The sequence below is a fragment of the Bombyx mandarina genome, chromosome 01, assembly GCF_030267445.1.
Source record: "Bombyx mandarina strain Sakado chromosome 01, ASM3026744v2".
NCBI classification, from domain to species: Eukaryota; Metazoa; Arthropoda; class Insecta; order Lepidoptera; family Bombycidae; genus Bombyx; species Bombyx mandarina.
The window spans coordinates 7,885,275-7,905,631 of NC_143208.1; the positions used below are offsets into that span (position 1 = coordinate 7,885,275).

Below are 20,357 nucleotides of genomic sequence, written 5' to 3' on the forward strand. Positions count from 1 at the left end.
CTTGAACAAAAACTTAATTCTCTGTTTTTTAAAATTACACGAATAAACACGCAGCGCTTATAGTCATGTGCGGCTTAATAGCTGAGAGCTGGGTAGACTCAAGCCGAGATACTCTAACATGCCGCTAGCACTTTGGGGCCACGTAAAAATGGTTTCCCAGTAAAATACGTAAGTGTTAAGTAAACTCCACGTTGAAGAAAATTTAAGCGAAAGCAGGATACAATATGACGTCGTGTCATAGGTAGTTGATGTCTATTGTAAGTTGGAAGAGGAGTCACGAACATGTGATAGAGATAGGTATAAAAAATTTCTAGACGATGAATTGGATAAAATTGCATTTAATTTCCTTCCTGTTATTTATATTTCACTAATTGTATTTATATGTTAGTTACATAAAAAGGCCAAGTTACATAGTTACACAAAGTTACATAAACTACAGTAAATGTAACTTAAAATCGCGTGTACTTACTTTGAGAAGGGTAGCTAATTACTGGTACTGGTATGCTCTTGCGGATCCGTATATTTTGTTCAGGCCTACTTCTTACTTCCAACGTTGGATACACGTTGGATGCAGGTGGCAACGGACCGGCCGCACTGGACATCAGTTGAAGAGGCCTATGTTCAGCAATGGACAGTAGACAGGCTGAGATGATGATGATGATGATGACTTCTTACTTATTACCCAATTCGTCCAATCCAGAACCATATCACTATAGACATAAATTCAAGGCGGAGGCTCCTTCCTTAAATAATCATTACCAGAAATCGTATCTCTTATATGATTGTTTTTCTCTTTATGGTTATCTCTTTATTGATTGTACTTTTCCATCTATACCTGATCCGCCCATCGCTTGGGGCTATGTACTTTCTTACTCCCAATTTTAGACACCAAGAGACGCCTAAGACGTCAAACAAAGAGCCAAACTTATAACAGCTGTCTCTTTGTTAATGGGAGTTAATTAATAATCCTTAAATATCGTTTATTTTAAACTTTAATATATTTTTTTTTATCTATTGTGAGTGAATTTAAAGGCAATTTTAAAGATTCTCTTGAAAATTTTTGTCATTTGATTGTTGTCTGTTTAGTCAGGTTTGGTGTTTATTGAGCGAAACGAACACACTTATAGGTTGGCTTTATTTTGAGCTCTACTAACACTGACCCACAGACTGCATCAAACTCGATTTGATAGGTTAAAGTTTCCACTAGTTTAATAAAAAGAGTTCTGTGCATTTTTATCACAATGAAAAATGTCAGATCATGGTCAGTCCTGCGGCGTCATTTCTAATATTAGTATTACCATATAGCATGGGGGGGAAGTCCGATGGGGAGTGCTCTGAGGAATTGTTCGAGATGATACCGTCATCTCGTTTTTACCATCGCACCGCCCGCCACCGGAGTAGAGTTCATCCATACTACCTGGACCACTGCGGCCATTCACAGTGCATTTCCAGAGGTCTTTTTTGCCTCGTACCATCCGGCTATGGAATGAGCTCCCCTCCACGGTGCTTCCCGAGCGCTATGACATGTCCTTTTTCAAACGAGGCTTGTGGAGAGTATTAAGCGGTAGGCAGCGGCTTGGCTCTGCCCCTTGCATTGCTGAAGTCTATCGGCGGCGGTAACCACTCACCTTCAGGTGGGCCGTATGCTTGTCTATCTACAAGGGCAATAAAAAAAAGAAAAATAATAATAATAGCAAACTGCACTATAATATCATAATATGTACTTATATACATATAGTACTTTTTTTTTTTTTTTTTTTTATTGCCCTTGTAGGCAGACGAGCATACGGCCCACCTGATGGTGAGTGGTTACCGTCGCCCATGGAATTCAGCAATGCCAGGGGCAGAGCCAAGCCGCTGCCTACCGCTTAATACTCTCCACAAGCCTCGTTTGAAGAAGGACATGTCATAGCGCTCGGGAAACACCGTGGAGGGGAGCTCATTCCATAGCCGGATGGTACGTGGCAAAAAAGACCTCTGGAAACGCACTGTAGATGACCGCAGTGGCTCCAGGTAGTATGGATGAACTCTACTCCGGTGGCGGGAGGTGCGATGGTAAAAACGAGATGCCGGTATCATCTCGAACAATTCCTCAGAGCACTCCCCATGGAACATACGGTACAAAATACAGAGGGAACCGAAGTCCCTCCGCAGACCCAGAGGTTCCAAACGATCCGTGAGACCGGGATTATCGACAATCCGAACGGCCCTCCTCTGTATGGAGTCAAATGGAAGAAGCTGGTATTTGGGAGCCCCGGCCCAGAGATGGGAGCAGTACTCCACGCGAGGCCGGACTTGTGCTTTATAAAGCAAAAGCCTTTGTCCAGGCGTGAAGTACCGCTTCGCTCTGTTGAGGACTCCCAGCATTTTGGACGCCAACTTGGCTTTGCCTTCCAAATGACTCCGAAACTGGACATCGCTCGAAATGTCGACCCCAAGTATCCCAATACTCTCGGAAGGTTGCAGGGATACTCCTTGGAATTGCGGCGCCATGACAAAGGGGTCCTTCTTCGCAGTGAACGCGCAAACTTGTGTCTTTAACGGGTTGAATTGAACCAAGTTCAATTCACCCCATTTGGAGACTCGCCCCAGAGAGTTCTCCACTTCAGACACAAGTTTTGATCGTCTCTCTTGCACCACGCTCCGAGAGAGACTCTGATGGCCGATATATCGCGCATCCCCCGTGCTGTCATCCGCATAGCAATGCATGCCATCAATAGACAGCATGTCATTGATATACAGGATGAAAAGCGTGGGGGAGAGCACCGAACCTTGTGGAACGCCAGCGTTAATGGTCATGGTATCAGAACAGTCACCATCTACAACGACCGTGATGCTCCGCCCATCCAAAAAGCTAGCGATCCACTTGCAGAGACCCTCGGGGATTCCGTAAGATGGTAGCTTCGACAGAAGTGCCCTATGCCAGACCCTGTCGAAGGCCTTCGCGATATCAAGGCTCACAGCAAGAGCCTCGCCCTTGCTCTCCAAGGCTTCAGCCCACCTGTGAGTAAGGTATACAAGAAGATCGCCAGCTGAGCGACCGTGACGGAAACCGTACTGTCGGTCACTGATCAGCTGGCGATCCTCCAGATACTTCAGGAGTTGTATATTAATTATTCGCTCCATCACCTTGGAAAGCAAGGAAGTTATCGCGATAGGCCTATAGCTCGATGGGTCCGACCGGTCACCCTTCTTGGGGATAGGGTGGACGTGGGCAGTCTTCCATGAAGACGGAACCCTGTTAGTGCAATAAGAGAGGCGATACAAACGCGTTAGCGCAGGCGTCAGCTCAGGGGCGCACGTTTTCAGAACCACTGCAGGGATGCCGTCTGGCCCGCTCGACTTATGGACGTCCAGGAGTCGGAGTTCCCGCCTGACTGCACACTGTGTAAAGCAGATCTCCGGCAGGGAACTATCACACCGGAGGATGTTCGGTGGTGTGGCACCCCCGTCGTCCACAGTCGAGTTCGAGGCGAAGAGTTTGACCAGAAGGTCAGCCTTCTCTTTCGCACTATGGGCCAGACTGTCATCGAACTTGCGTAGTGGTGGGAGACTAGACCTGCAAAAGTTACCTTCTGCAGCTTTGGCGAGCGACCAAAAAGCACGGCTCCCAGAGGGATAGCTCTTCAGTCGCTCGCCAATTCTAGCAACGTGCTCCGATTTCGCCCTGGAAATAACCTTCTTGTAGGACCTGGAAGCGGCGTTATATTTCCGCCTTTCCTCTGAGATGTTAGGATCCCGACGTCTCCTAGCATCATCCCATGCAACGTATGCGGACCGCTTGAGGTGTGCAGCATCCCTGCTGGCATTGTTATACCAGGGTCTGCTGCGACCCCCAACGGGCACTTCAGAGGAGGGGATAAACAATTCCATCCCCTGGAGCACCACGTCTTTAAGACGGTCCGCACAGACGTCAGGATCAGCAGAGGAAAAGCAGAACCGCCCCCATGGGTAGGATGCGTAAAACTCACGCAATCCATCCCAATCTGCTGACAAATACTGCCAAACTCTTCGATACCTGGTCGTCGTTCGACGACCAGGACGAGAGAGTGGTGTGGCAGCACGGATAAGGCAGTGATCAGACGATCCAAGTGGAGCGTCGACCACCACACTGTATCCGGCTGGATCGGTGGTCAGCAGAAGGTCCAACAGAGAAGGCTCGTGCCCCTCAATATCTGGGACACGGGTGGGCTGTGTCACCAGCTGGGAGAGGCCGTAGGCCAAGGCGAAATCGTAGGCAGCCCGACCCGGGAGGTCAGTGGTTCTGGACCCCAACCACTCTTGGTGGTGAGCGTTAAAGTCTCCAAGAACCACCACCTCCGCAGATGGGTACTGCTCAAGCACGCGGTTAGTCCCCTCTTGCACATGCTCTATCAGAGCTGAACCTGCATCACTGCTGTGGGACCTGTACAGGCACGCGTAGACTCGGGTACGACCCCCGTGATCTACGCGCAGCCACAAGAGGGACAGGTCCCGTTGTTCGAGGCTTCGTAGACGGCGACAACAGACATCAGCCCGGACGAATACACACACCCCGGCTTTACGCAGGAAGTTGTGCTCCAATACGTAGCCGGGGTATTCAAGGTACGAAGTATCATCCGGAGCAGATATCTGCGTCTCCGTCAGAAAAAGGAGGGCAGGCTGCGCCGTCTCAAGATGGTGGTGTACGGCGTCGAGGTTGCTATGTAGACCCCTTACATTGCTGAAATCCACATTAAATGTGGAATGGGGAATCGCCGACAAAACCCTTTTCCTTTTTCGAACTTTCATTATTATTTTTTTATTTTTTTTGGAGAGTGGGATTGGGTGGGGTAGGATGTTCGAGGCGAAATCCTGACAATACCTGAAAAAAGCGCGGAGCACAGTACGTGCTCGACCACGGGTTGCGTGAGCGACCGACGCAGGGCATGGAAGGGCCCCCAGTCCACCCTGCGTGCGATCGCCGGGATCCACTCCGGTCTCCGACTCCGGCACGACGACCGCACGACAGGATTTTACACCGGTTGGCGGGACAGCTTCCCGGGGCGGAGTTTAGTAGTGACACCCGGGTTCAGGTCCCCAACTGACCGGCGGGCGGCGGCGAACACCGTTTCACTGGGTCTCCCTATACCCCCGTCAAACAATCACGTCCCGCGAGCTCACACGCACGTCTGCTCCGCATGTTCCAGGTATCGCCAAGATTCACCCCCAACAAGGAAGAGGAAAGGGAAGGAATAACACTGGCTCTCCAACCCACACGCCGGAACACAGCTAGGCTATTTGGCGGCGGACTCTAGTTGGAGGGTGGTCGCCAGCCAGTCGGACAAGTCCTACCACCGATTATGTATTCGGCTCCCGTTTTGCACCACCCAGGGGTCACTTGTAGGGAATCGCGGGTTAAACCTACGGAAGCGGGAAGCAATCAACCCCCCAAGTACGTAATTATCACAGCGGGAAATACATTCCTATGTATTTAGTGTCTTTGTTTCAATTTGGAACTGATGAAAAGTGATCAGTTCTGTGTTCCGAATCCACCGGAAAGGTTTCGTGTTCAATTCTTGTTTTAATTGGAAAAGACAATGTTTGAGTTACGATCTCCAAATTTCGTCGTGTTTAATTTTCATCCTCTGAATGCGAGCTGTTTGTTTCTTTAGACTCTTTAAATACATTATTTGGTTTCAAGTTGAATTGACATTTCATTTTGGCGTTCTCGGAACACAAATAAACAAAAAGCTTTCGAACTAATGACGAATTATTTCCCATAAAAATACAACTTTTTCACTCCTAGACTTGTACTTCGAACGCAATTATATTTTACGGCTCACGTTAACAACTTAGTCAGAATATAGAATAAGCAAAGGATTCTAGATTAGACAAAAGGTACTTAAAATACACGTTCAAATAAATATCGTGTTTTCTTTTAAACCTTTTTCTTTCATTTACGTTAACCCGTTTGTTCTTACCCTTATTGATCTTAATGCTTTTTTTTTCCATCGGAGAAAAAAGTAGTAAAGTAAAAAAGTAGTAGAAAAAGCAAAAATTCTTAGTTAAACGGTTTTTATTGTTCTCGGTGACGAGTTCAGGGCTGACATGATGTTAAGCGGCTAACCGCGTGATTTGGGTAGAAGTCTCAATAGAAATGCATAATGGCTGTGCCACCCTTAAAACCGCAACGAATAATTGCTTCGCGACGGAAATAGACAGTATGGTGCCATATTTTACGTAGGCTTTACAACTAGTAAATGGCAATTGGCAAGCTTAGTATACCAGTAGGTATGTCACTTTGACAAACCTTCTGTTGACCAACTAATGAATTCTTCGGTCATTTGTACGACACTGTACTTGGACAATCATACTTTCGATAAAAAAAATTAAAAAAAATTGCCAATAATCTAAAATTTACCTAGAATTTAATTGTAACTAAAGAGTAGAGAATCTGGATGACGCAAATAGATTGCAGCTGAACTTGACAAGATTGGTTTTCTCTTCAATCGGAACAATAATTGCATTTAGAATGGTACCCATTGAATCATTAAACAATAAAACAGTTTCTGTAGGTACTCTATTAAGTTAGTAAGGATTTAGAGAATAGATTCCCTCCTTTGGTCCGATTTTAATTCGTTTTGAGCGTGAAATCTACTTCATAATTTCCGGAATTTCCTAAAGTAAATCTAATCAACTATGTTACTTATAATTCAATATTATCTGATCGATACCAAAGCTATTACATTTTTGTTGCATTGATTTGAATTAAACCAACTTTGGTGGTGACCTGTTTTTTTATCTTTACACTAGCTGAGTCCCGCGATGTTATTGTCGTACCGCGGGTGACGATGCGGAGCGGCGGGGGCGCTAGTCTAAAAAAAATTGCCTAAGTTACTCCTTATATCATCAGCTACCTATCAGTGAGAGTCCCGTCAAAATCAATACAGCCGTTCCATAGATTAGCCGGAACAAACAGACAGACAGACAATATTTGTAAAAAATGTTATTTTGGTGTATGTACTGTATATATATTCGTAATATGCATGTACTTAGTAAAAAGCAGTTATTTGAATACTACAAACAGACACTCCAATTTTATTTATATGTATAGATGTACGCCAATCGTCTTAGGCGTGACGAATTAAATACTTCACCTTTTTCAAGTTCGAATCGATGAATACAATAATCAAGTTATGGTGATCAAAAGAGAAGCCTTTTCAAACAGCGGTTTCACCATAATTAAAAAATATAAAAAAGTAAACAAATGTTGCATTCAATCGCAGAGTTTATTTATCAAGACGAAATCTCAAGAATTCCTGTTAAATAAATTTATAATAAGCTTAGCTTCAACGCTCCTATTTCCCGGTTCTCTCATAACAATCGGATTCTTTATCGTTACTTTGAATCAAGTTACTGGAAACTTACAGGAGCCGATGAAGAAGAAATGTTTTCGAGTTTAGCGTTTATTAAAATTATTTTTATTAGTTATTCGTTTTTTAAGCTATGTTGTGTTTCAGTTTTTTGTTTACGTATTTATTAGATAAGCATAGGCATAAACAAAAGGGCTCAGTATCTTTTTGTTTTGTTTAGGGCCACTGATGAGTTTTCGTTATAAGTAATGTATGTGTATCTAGGTGTTTACTTATATTTTACTTTATAAAGTTTCCGTTTAGTATAGAGAAGTTATTGTAAATATTTTTTTTATTTCTGTCAATCAAAACATGCGCCAATAGTATCGGTGCATCTCGCAGCAATTTTTCAAGAAGAAGCCAGGTGTACGGGATCCAACAAACTATTCAAAGACATTTTGTTTTGCCTCTCGGGCATTAAGTTTTATTCCTGTCAAGAAGTTGTCCAAGCTTTGAAAAAAATAGAACTCTGAAACTGTACTCTGAAAATGTTTTCCTATAAAAACGTTTTTATTCAAGATTTTTCTATGAATTTTATTTATTTTTGCTCTATAGTCATAAATGTGGTCGTCGTGGCCTAACGGATAAGACGTCCGGTGGATTCGTGTTGAAGCGATGCACCGATGTTCGAATCCCGCAGGCGGGTACCAATTTTTCTAATGAAATACGTACTCAACAAATGTTCACGATTGACTTCCACGATGAAGGAATAACATCGTGTAATAAAAATCATACCCGCAAAATTATAATTTGCGTAAATACTGGTGGTAGGACCTCTTGTGAGTCCGCGCGGGTGGGTACCACCACCCTGCCTATTTCTGCCGTGAAGCAGTAATGCGTTTCGGTTTGAAGGGTGGGGCAGCCGTTGTAACTATACTTGAGACCTTAGAACTTTTATCTCAAGGTGGGTGGCGCATTTACATTTACGTTGTGGATGTCTATGGGCTCCAGTAACCACTTAACACCAGGTGGGCTGTGAGCTCGTCCACCCATATAAGCAATAAAAAAAAAAAAAAAAAAAAGGCAACTATTAACTTTTTTTATCTAGATCATTTATGGTTTTAGCTTCCATTCATCAATGGCCTTTGGAATACTCAAAAGTAGCGGTGTTCAAATAAAGCTCGAACGAAACCAAACCGTCCTTGACAAAGCGAGTCAATCTACAGCGTTAATAGTTTTCCGGACAGTGAAAACCGTGATTGGAAAAGCTTTTTTCGATCTATGTTTGCTGAAACCGAGAAGTGGATGAAAGTATTAAAACCGAACAGCCTCGGGGATGCGCCGAAATCGAAATTGCAACAGAGATTTCGACTACTATTTAGAATGTCATAAATACATTCTAGCTGTCTGAGACATTTCAAAAATATAAATATACTAGCTGTACCCGTCCGCTTCGCTGGGCATTTAAAATTAACATTACTATTTCTCTCCCACAAAGACTCTCATAATTAACGCCCCCGCAACTGGTGTGGGGAGTCCAACACGCATATAAATATTGGCCTATCCATTAGGTACATGTATTTTCTACATGGATACCAAGTTAAAAGTCAATCGGCTGCATTGTTCAGTAGTTATAACGGAACATCCGTAAAAACCACTGTAGATTTAATTTAAATTAGTATAGATTTAACAAAATGTGAAATTCTATAGACAACTTTGAAAACGGATCGTTCAGTGTGCAACATACTGAAAGTACTGAAACACAAAAAAAATGTAATTCCGATATAATGTCATCAATTGCTAGTTTGTGTCGTCAACGTCACGAAATATTTTATTCAATCCAGTCCTCATTCCTACCTAGTATATTTCAACTGATAACGGTCATTCCAGATATATGCTAAGCCTGACTTAAAACGAATGCTGTTACCGCAGCTATGTGGCAGGCGTATTATTGGAAGATCAATATCGTTTTTTGTTTACTGACAATGACTGATGGGATATGATTGGATATAGAAAATTTTTAAACACTAACGGAACTGATAATACACCGATTATGAGTTTTGTGATGTTTCTTTATACCTAAAAGTGCTGATTTGTATATGAAAAAATATGTAGGTGCGTACTTATGTATTAAAAAATTACTTACGAGACACTTAAGTCTCTCGGTGTAAATCCTTTTTCGTAATGTTGTTTAGTGCTTTTACCTTTCACATGCTCTTCCGACACATAACATTCTATTGATGACAATATTAAGATATTCGCTACTACTCACATAATAGATGCCCGCTATGCTGCATCATACAATACGAAAATAGAATTTAAAGTTTTCCAAAAAAACGCTTTATCCTGTTTTACTTTTTCTTCTGTTTAAAATATTAAAATATTCTTTTAAATTAATACACTAAAATCATTAAACTTTTAAATTACAAAACCAGTGTAGGGCAAAATAAATAGAAATGTCTGGTGAAAAAATGCCTTAGACAATTTTTTTTAGTTATTTTTATTTATAACGCTAGGTTTGTAGGCGACTTACAGCCAGCCTTCCTGGTGTTCAGTGGTTGAGTCATGAGATCAGAGGCTGAATTTATCTGATATAATGAGTGTACGATCTTTCAATTTTGAACGCATGATCACTTCGCGGCAGAAATAGCTAGGACATTAGAGATTAACGATGTGTTCAAGCAATATGCCCTATATTATTTTGGAACATTGAATTACTGGTTCATCAGTCTGCCCCACATGTTAGGACTGTGACGTAGCATACCGTACGCATACCGTGTGACGTAGCATACCGTACATCAGGTACGTTGTACAAAATTATTCACAATCGCAAATCATTTCACAAATAGCTTCGGCGATATTCTGTGAAGCTCTTTTCGCCTGGATAATTTATATTTCTATCCAAAACAAGAAGCCTCAGTAAACGATAAGCCGTTCGCAGGAGAAAGAAAAAAGATGTTATGGAAATTGTCATCAATAACACAGATTAGAGAACGTATGAGAGAGAGACTAATGAATGGGTATAAGTGTGATCGAGTTTTGTTCCAGTCCGTTTAAATTGATTACATCGTTGCATAGTTTGTAATCAATGTTGTTGCGTAGTGTTTGTTGACCTTAATAGGAGACTATAGCAGTAGCTTTATTGTGTTAACATGCAATGTTTTTGTTACCATACTGCCGTTGTACTCGTAACTATACTGAGACCTTAGAACTCATAATATTATTATCTCGAGGTGGATGGCGGCATTTACGTTGTAGATGTATATGGGCGTCGGTAACCACTAAGCATCTAAGCAAAAAAAAAAATTTTTTCAATTCAAATTTTACTTATTTATCAGTGTACTGGAATTTATAAAATAAATAAATAAATAAATATTTACTAACAATCACGCCACGTTAACTGGTCCCGTGCTAAGTTCGTAAAGAACTTGTGTTACAAGTACCAGATAACGGAAATAAATATAATATTTTTATATATACACATACATATATTAAATATACACCCATAACCCTGGAAATACATTTATATTTATCATACAAATATCTTCCCTTGACGGGATTCGAACTCGCGACCCCCTTGTGTAGTGACTATGTCACTTACCACTACACCAGACGGCCGTAAACACGTCAATATGTAAATATGTAATTGATTTTGAAACATGAGGCATTTTGAGACTTCAATCAGAGTCGTATTACTAGAGGAAGTACATACATATAATTTATTGGTAGATATTGTTAGATTATAGGTATTCAAATTTTAACGTATGAATGTAGATGTTTCATTTTGAAAAACTTATAATTAACCTGAATACAATAGTGCGGGTTCTTGACTAGGATTCGTTGTAAAACAATTATAAAGTACATTACGATATTTACTTTACTACTGAATAGCTAAACGTTACTGTGGAACTATGAGGTACACGAGAATAAACAAGAACTGGAAGGAGCGCAGTTTTCATTTAGTCGAGTGTCTGAATGGCAAAATGTCTGTTTCATTTCAACTAATGAAATCCCGGAACAAAGCGCGTATAGTTAAATTTTGAATAAAGGTACATTATTTGTCTAGTAACTATGTATTTTCTGAACAGTTACAAAATTATGATTTCTGTCTTAAATGGGAGCGCGGCGACCGAATCATGAAATTCCGTAACGAAAAAAACCTTATACCCCTCACTCCGCCTATCATGTAGCTCGCGTTCAACACATTCACACGTTGCGCTTGTGTAGTGTTTGTGAATAAGCGCGTGGCATGACGTCATACTGCATGCGCATCATGAAAAGTCTGCCCATCTCTCTCTCGCGCGGTGTAGCTTATGAATGTGAAGGGGACAGTGAAGGTTTTGCTTTTACTAATGTTGAATATAGCGTGGTCTTGTTTTTATTATTGTTTTAATATTAAATTATCATTGTCTAATTATAATTGCATAAGTTGATAAAAAATGCTATGCAATAAATAGCTTTACCGCGGCAGTTCCCGAGTGCCACACGTTTTTTATTTACTTTTGCACGATTCTTTATTTACAAATAATACACATGCGGTGCATTTCGTCGGTAAATCTCAAGTTACGGAACGTGTTTAATCTGTAAACTAAATTTTAAATCTACAGCTAAAAATCAAAGTCAAGCATTAAAAAATTATATTTAGGGCTACATGCGTCGTGATTCGGCGTAACGTTAAATAACCTACAGCCGACTTTTCGCCGAAATCACCATTGTTGTTTTATTGTGGTTCGTGCTTCGAAATCTTTTCATGGGACAAAAAAAGTTTGGTCATACCATTCTCATATTAAGCGTACGTGTTGCTATGCTCTGTATACAAAGGATTCGTAATTGGCTTATTGCCATTTTATGAACAACGCCCTTGAAGGGAACTTGACTTTGATTGAAAATTGGCTCCATAGTTAAGTGATTTCCGTCATTTTCAATATAATAACCAATTCGATTATTTTATTTCATTAAAGTTTTCATAGTTGTTTTAATATACGGTCGATCTTATTGTGAGCGATCCCTATAAGATATTTTTTTCAAATACGAAGTTTATTTAGTATGTAGTTTGTACGTTAGAGCATTTGTTATTCCAACGTATCTAAGTTTTCAACTTCATTACTCAAGAAGGACAGCAGATTACTTTTATGACTTTTAATGTACCAATTACTTGGAGATATGTATGTGTACGTACATATATGTATTTCACTGGAATGGTACACCGCGCGTAGTTCGTTTCCAAATGATTCTTGTCCACCTGATGGTTGTCTGGAAGAGATCGCTCTTAGCGATAAGACCGCCAATTGTACTTTTTTTGTTTTTAATTTATCGCACTGTTTATTTGTTTTTTGGTGTACAATAAAGAATACTCTCTCTCTCTCTCTCTCTCTTACGTTACTTGCAAGCTACTTTACCAAGGAAACCACTATCAGTACATATTTAGGTTTCTGTTCAATTTGTTTATCAATCAAATTATCACAGTACTACAATAAATATTTCGTTCGTATCTTACATTTTCGTAACATCGGTATATATCGACGCTTGAAATGCAAACGTGACTAAGCGACAATAACTGCTTTGTACATAAATGATAGGCAATATCGGTAGGCAACGGCTTGGCTCTGTCCCTGGCATTGCTGAAGTCGAAGTCCATGGGCGACGGTAACCACTCACCATCAGGTGGGCCGTATGCTCGTCTGCCTACATGGGCAATAAAAAAAAGGGTGTGTGTACTTATGTACGCGCGTAAGAAGCTATACTTTATTTTTATTAAATTTATTTCTTTTTTTTTCTATTTCAATATTAATCAATTTGAAAAAAAATCGATTAAACAACATCCTCAACCCGCATATTGGACATCCCTTTTCTTGACATCGTATAAATTCGGTAATTCTCGGTACGGTTCAGAAAGTTCACCTGCTTCACCTGCACCTATTCAGACTCGCCAAGTGACGTCGGTCGTATTGTAATAAGCGATTTAGTGGGCAACTTCATTCTGTTAATTTTGTGTCACTGTGCGCGCGCATCGTAAAATTTCACTCTCATCAATTTTTCATAACGCGCCTAAAGAAGTATAACTTCAATATATTTCTAGGTCTATTAAAATCATTTCAATCCTACAGCTAGATTCGTTAAAATAGATTTTTTTTCAGGTATTTCAACTTTAAATTAGTCTACTGTAAAGTTCACGCATTGTTGCTTAGTCACGTTTGCCTTTCAAGCGTCGCTATGGACCTATGTTACGAAAATGTAAGATGCGAACGAAATATTTATTGTAGTACTGTGATAATTTGATAAACAAATTGAACAGAAAACTAAATATGTACTGATAGTGGTTTCCTTCGTAAAGTAGCTTGCAAGTAACGTAATTGGTACATTAAAAGTAATAAAAGTAATCTGCTGTCCTTCTTGAGTAATGAAATTGAAAACTTAGATACATTGGAATAACAAATGTTCTAGTGTACAAACTACATACTAAATAAACTTCCTATTTGAAAAAAATATGTTTTTTTTTATTGCCTAGATATGTGGACGAGCTCACATCCCTCCTGGTGTTAAGTGGTTACTGGAACCCATAGACATTTACAACGTAAATGCGCCACACACCTTGAGACAGAAGTATAAGGGCTTCGTCAAACAGAACGCGTAATTAGCGCGCGTCAGAGCGCTAAACTGACGGCGCGCTATGACGCCGAGATGTGTTGTACTACTATGGTAACATACCGTCAAACAGAGCCCCAGCGCTATAAGTACGCAACGCTCTGTCGCGGCGTTAGCACGCTGTGACGTCAGGCGTTGTAATTTTTTACAAATTTTATTTTAGCGTCCGATACAGAATCTGTATAGATCTGTATAGATAATGCCCGAAAAATTTACAGAAATAGTTAGAAAATACCCTTGCTTATACAATGCCACATCTGAATAACTCGACATCTTAATACTTTAAAATTTTCACACTGCTATCGAAAGGCACTATGATTTGGCGAATGCGTTGCGTCCAGGAGCGTTGGGCTCATCCAGTCAATTTGTGTGACATTATAAAAGAGCGCGACGTTAAGTACGCGGTGCTAAGTACGCGTTCTGTTTGACGAAGGCTTAATATATCTAATGGGGATCAGAAAGTTTAACGAGTTTATTTGTTTGTTTACAGGTGTCAATAAGCGTTCGAAGTTAGAAGAGAGTTTCGTTTGAACCCCGGCCTTTCGATAATGAGCCTCGATGTTTAGACGAGACGGCAAGACTCGTTACGTGCGCGTGATCCTGAAGGCGAGGACCTGGAAACGCGTGCCGATGAGGCTTTTAAAGTGGCGCAAGAAAATGACATCGACGAAGGAATACAATTTGGTGCCGAACGATGAGTTCGATACGAGGATCCCTTTGCATTCGGATGAGGCTTTCGATTACGGGATCGCCTTTCAAGCTAAGGTACGTTAAATTGTTAAGACGATGTAGCCCCTTTGTTACAGCATCTCTAAGGAGAAGTGAAACTTTATTACGACAATGACAAAGCTCTTTTCCTCTTCAAAATATTTTAGGGTTGAACGATTTTCTATAGAGACAACTTCTATTTTAATAAACGCAAAGAAACGATCATTTGGATTAAAGATCTCGAAATATGTTTTATAAGTTGCCTCACTGGTCCCCTTTATAGTGGACGTTTTCAAAATCCTCTCAATATTATTATCGGTTATTATTATGGTATACTAGCTGACCCGGCAGACTTCGTAGTACCTCAATCGATAAATAAAAGACCTAAACGTTTGTATATAATACACCAAACAAAAGTAATCCGTACGACGGGACACATCAAAGAAAAAACAAAATTGTTATTTTTATTTATCTTTTAAACCTTCTCTGGACTTCCACAAATGATTCAAGACCAAAATTAGCCAAATCGGTCCAGCCGTTCTCGAGTTTTAGCCAGACTAACGAACAGCAATTCATTTTTATATATATAGATTTAACAGTACACGTTTGAAAACACGATTGAAAAGAAATCGACATGTAAATTTGTTTATCATTTATATTCTTAAATCTCATTCCGGTATTTGGCGAATTGCTTATTTCTGCCCCGTATGAATATGTATTACAGTTTGATGTGTGGAACTGCCGTGATGCAATATAAAATACTTCAGACTTCGATTTCATATTGTTTATGAGGAGAGCATTTACGTTGTGACGTCTACAGGCTTATTACCAAGTAGGCCCTGTAATGCAGCAATTAAAAATAATTCTGTATTTATTTATATTCAAATACCTATCGAAGCTCAACATTATCAATGCAATCTCGAAACAACTAAAAAGATCGCTTTCCTGGAAGCTTTTCCTGAATACAGAAGTTTTGTTTACGTTAAAACAAAACACGATTCGATAACTCTGAAACGGAGCCGCTGCTGTAAGTAATCCAAAAGTCATTCCGAAGTAAATAAAACAATCCTAAATTGAATTACTACCCTTTCGACTTCTTGTCTTTTATTATTCGAGTTCGGAATTGAATTATAAACTAAAACTCGACGTCTTGTTCCCTCTTAGGATGAATATTTTATCTTGTCGTATTTCTAGTAAAAACTATCTGTTGTGTTTAAAAATCAGGAAAATTTATTCATTTCAATTTAAAAGCTTGTGGCGGGTAGCCATAGTACAAGGCAAGATATTTGACAGATGCCTGAATCACGCTTACGACATTTTCAAGACAAGCTTGCATATATACAAGTTCCGAACAACAACATTTGCTCGCTCGGTGGAAGATCTTCCTTTCGTTTGGCAACTCAAAAGTCCTTTATTTATTTTTAATCAGAAGTAAATCTGTGGAGTTTCGAGCTTTATAGTTTGAAAATGACCAACCTCAAAACAGTCACACACACATACCTGATTATACCAGCTTAAAAATTCCCAAAAATTCCCAAAAAAAACTTCATTAATGACTTACAACATTTATTGTTGCTAAATTTCATGACACAGAATCTATAAAACAAATCTGACTAGTTGTATTTTATGTTAAAATCAATATAACAGAGAACATATCGAAGTATTAGCAGTCTAATAACTATGTTATAACATATCATTATGAACGTTAAAAGAGAGTGAAACGTAAATTTGTTTCATTTCATAGACGCTGTGTCTAAAACCTGTTTGTCTGAACAGGTGTCAATAAACATTCGGACGGACCGGCTCCCTAAGCGTGGCTTCATATATTCGTAGGGTCTATGTTTTCATCACTCTGTGAGAGAATCTCTCTAGAGATCAAATACCAGACATTTTATTCAAATTTCAAAAGGTAGATCAATTTTTATATCTAATATATGTTTTTTTTTTCTTCCTTTTTTATTCATATCTATTGCTCTCTTGTTTATTTATGTAAAGACTCAAGCAGTTTTTATTAATTATGCCGTAATTTAAGACTTAGTTTAAGATAGATTTAAGTATCTTAATTTAAGATTTAATTTCTCTTAATTACGTCTGCGTTCTTCTTTTGAACACAACAGGATAATAACAAATAGAGAGATCAGATAAATAGTAGTAAAAGGGAATATAGTTTAAGCACACTGGAAACTGCCAAAGCTTCTCAATAAAGTTTCTGTGTTAAATCACTCATAAGTTATACATAAGATCACGTTTGAGATCACGGCAAAGGGCAGACCTAATCTGTATTTATATACATACATATGTACATATACATATAAAGATGAACTTTGAAGAAAAACAAGTTGATATCAATCTCTTAGAACTCTAGCTAATGAATAATAATAATGAACTGAAAATACCTGTCAACGACGCACTCCACCAAGCTACAGAACGGGATCGATGGAGACAGCTAGTTGACGGAATCGGAGGGTTTTTTTTTCCTACCTATGCTGATAATCTTGAGAGGCTATTTCAGCTTCGCCCTAACGTTTGTAGGTGAGCTCACGGGGCTCAAACCGGAGAGTTGCTAACACTGACCCTAGCAAGTGCAGTGCTCTGCAAAATTTACGGGTATGTAGTTTCCAGCGGTCACGACAAGAGGATTCTCATGTCGTGCCGCCTTCTCAAAGTTGCGCAGCGATGCTGACTGTAGATGCTTACTAACGGAGTCGAGCCCCAGGTCATCGTGGAGATCCACTTCCTCAGGAACCATGATGCTCCGACGGCTATCCTGCAGAATCGGATTGAATAACCTGAAGGGATTTCAAGTGGGTGCGGGCCGCGTGAGCGAACACTACGCTTGCATACGTCATGACGGGACGTATGTAAGTTTTGTAGAGAGTTAGTTACCTTGTTGCGGAGGGACAGTTTGCTTCGTCTACAAAGTATAGGGTAGAGTCGTCCTAGTATAAAAGCGGCACGATCGCGTACCGTTTTAATGTGGGGACGGAATGTCATCTCTCTGTCGAGAGTGACGCCTAAGTATTTGACCTTCAAGGCCCACGGTATAGGCTGACCAAAGAGAGTGATGGGGCTAACGGCGGAGGCGTTTGCGCGCCTATTAGGGGGTGGGATGCTCGAAGTGGTATTCGGAGGGCGACTCCTTTTGAAGAGCACCGCTGTGCTTTTCGTGGGGTAGATGTCGATGCGGCACTTCCGGAACCACTGTCCCATGGTGGCTACTGCGATCTGGAGACGCCGATGCAGCAACGACATCTTCCTACACGAGTAGTAGATAGCCGTGTCATCGGCAAAGAGCGCTAGATGGATCTCCGGAGACTGGGGTATATCATTGATATACAAACTAAATAATAACGGGGAGAGCGCGGAGCCTTGCGGGACTCCGGCAGTCAGTTGACGGGGGCGAGAGCGAGTTCCCTCTACTCGATCGAAACGAACGGTTCGACAAGAAGTCTCGTATGATGAGCAATCGGACGGAGTCACGATCCTCAGCAATGACGAACCGATTGAAGAACGAGATAGAGAACTCTAGCACCAAACATTGACGTGAAAAGTGTGTGTTTTTTTTTTAACAAACTATAATGTTACGGTACCTTTTTTGGTGGGAGGTTGTATCACGTATTGAGAAAAGATATTTAAAAAAATATGGATTTCTTGAGTTTTTGGTATCCAGAAGCCAAACTAATTACTTTATTGTCCGTATGACACAGTAATTTTACTTGTAGACATTATCGACAATTATTGACAAAGTTACATAGATGAAAATTGTAAGTTAGGTGTGTTCTATGAAACTCTAGTCAGGGTGTGGCTTACCAGGCTGTAAGTAATTGGTTTCTTTACTTAAGTTTGATGGTTATTCAATAATTTTCACAAATTTTCTTTTAGATTAGACCAACGATTCATTGTAAACAAGACTTTTGTTAATTTATTGTGAATAAAATATGTATTTATATAAAAGTTGATTTATCGTTATTCTTGTTAGTTTGTTGTGAACACTATAGTATCTACATTATATAAAAGTTAATTTATTGTACTCTTGTTTAAGTTGCATTTATAGTTAATTATTATGCAAACAATTTTAATACTCAATGTTGGCAAAGTCGCGGTATGGACAGTAAAATAACAAGGGAAGCAGGCTTAAAAGCGGTGAATCGCATCGAAACATATTATAACCTGTTTTATAAGTCGATTTTGAATTAAAAGAACGAAAAAGGTTCTTACCTTACTGCGTATTTTATACCTTTAAACGAGGAATTCTTGTTTAATAATATATATATATATATATAATCTAAATCTCGGAAACGGCTCCAACTATTTTCATAAAATTTAGTATATAGGGGATTTCAGGGGCGATAAATCGATCTAGCTACGATTTATTTTCAGAAAATGTTGTTTTCTTCGTGTTTTCAATAATCAACTTTTCCCGACGTGTATTGGCGAATAATAATACTATTTTTCTTAATTGAGGGCAATTAACCGCTTTAAAGACACAACAAGATGGCTTTATCAAAAAAAAAAAAAACCAGTAAAGCTCGGTCATCATCTAGTGCTTTTTTATTTAACAACTACAAATTTAGATTTTATTTGAACCGGTAACATAATGGCTGCCGCAGCATGAGAGTGTTAGTAAAAATAAAATGGTCCTCCGTAAAGAGGTCCACGGCACCGTGAAGTCTTCATTCAAGTGCGGACATACAATAAGAGGGCACAAAGAGCCTTTTCATAGAATAGCGCTTACAAGTTCCGCGCCATCCCGAAATCTCGCCATATTACTCAGCCACTCTGCAACCACGCTTAGTGGCTTACGAATGTTTACAAGAAGCGGAGACTCGGCAACGAATATTCATTTATCTCACTTAATTGTTTTTATTTAATTGAATTAGCATTCACGATTTAATTTCGCGTTGGTTATTTCTGAAGCTTCGAATAGCTTATAGATTTCGTGGCCCACTTATCATTGACATTTATGTTTCTTTTGCACACAGAGAAAACTAACAATATATTGAAGTATAGTAATTTATTTGAGTAGTCTTTTCAAATTTTCGATTAGAGGATTCCATATCGTACTCAGATACCAATCAACCACTTTCTCTCTTAAAGCTAGGTTTTTTTTTATCAATGGCCTCGTGTAGAGTAAATACAAGGAATAAACTTGCTTTCTTGTTTTTGAATTTCGTTAAATCTTATAAATTCGTTGGCATTAGTATTCAGGGGGTGGTTTTTATTTCATTCCAAAATAAGTAACAATAGTTCCGTAAATTTTAAAAACTTCAAACAATTATAGGAGTTCACATAATTGTATTGACCTAGAATAGGATCGGTGACCAAAGTTCCACAGAACGATAGGCAGAAGTATTTTTCGAGACTTATGCTAGCGTAGTGCGACCACCAAACAGCATTCTTGAGCATATTGTAGGCCCGTACGGGTAATTGCCACTCTTTTGCCTAATTTTTTTAATTAAAATTTATTCAATTGTGAATTATTCAAAATGTTATCTATAGAAGACTACGCTTAGGGAGTCATTAGAGATAACCCAGAGTATTCTCTGGTGGATTATAAACATGTTGCTACCAGAATCAGATACAAATACCCTTCTTGGGTCTCTTACATAAATTACATCAAACGTGACGCGTAATTTAAAAGTGTTTGTGCTTAGTTCACAGTCAGTGAAAATTTTCAGGTATTTTAAATAC

The 20,357-nt window shown here is 39.6% G+C and overlaps 1 protein-coding gene across 2 annotated transcripts in view; it reads left to right on the forward strand.

The window, feature by feature from the left end:
* The window catches only part of LOC114244516 (carboxyl-terminal PDZ ligand of neuronal nitric oxide synthase protein), a 175,708-nt gene that overhangs the window by 43,714 nt on the left and 111,637 nt on the right, over window positions 1-20,357 (forward strand). For both annotated transcript variants that reach the window (XM_028176358.2, XM_028176359.2), the window contains exon 2: window positions 14,449-14,723. In XM_028176358.2, the coding sequence (XP_028032159.2) occupies window positions 14,517-14,723 (207 nt within the window). In that variant the 5' untranslated portion in view covers window positions 14,449-14,516. The remainder of the gene's footprint in view (window positions 1-14,448; window positions 14,724-20,357) is intronic.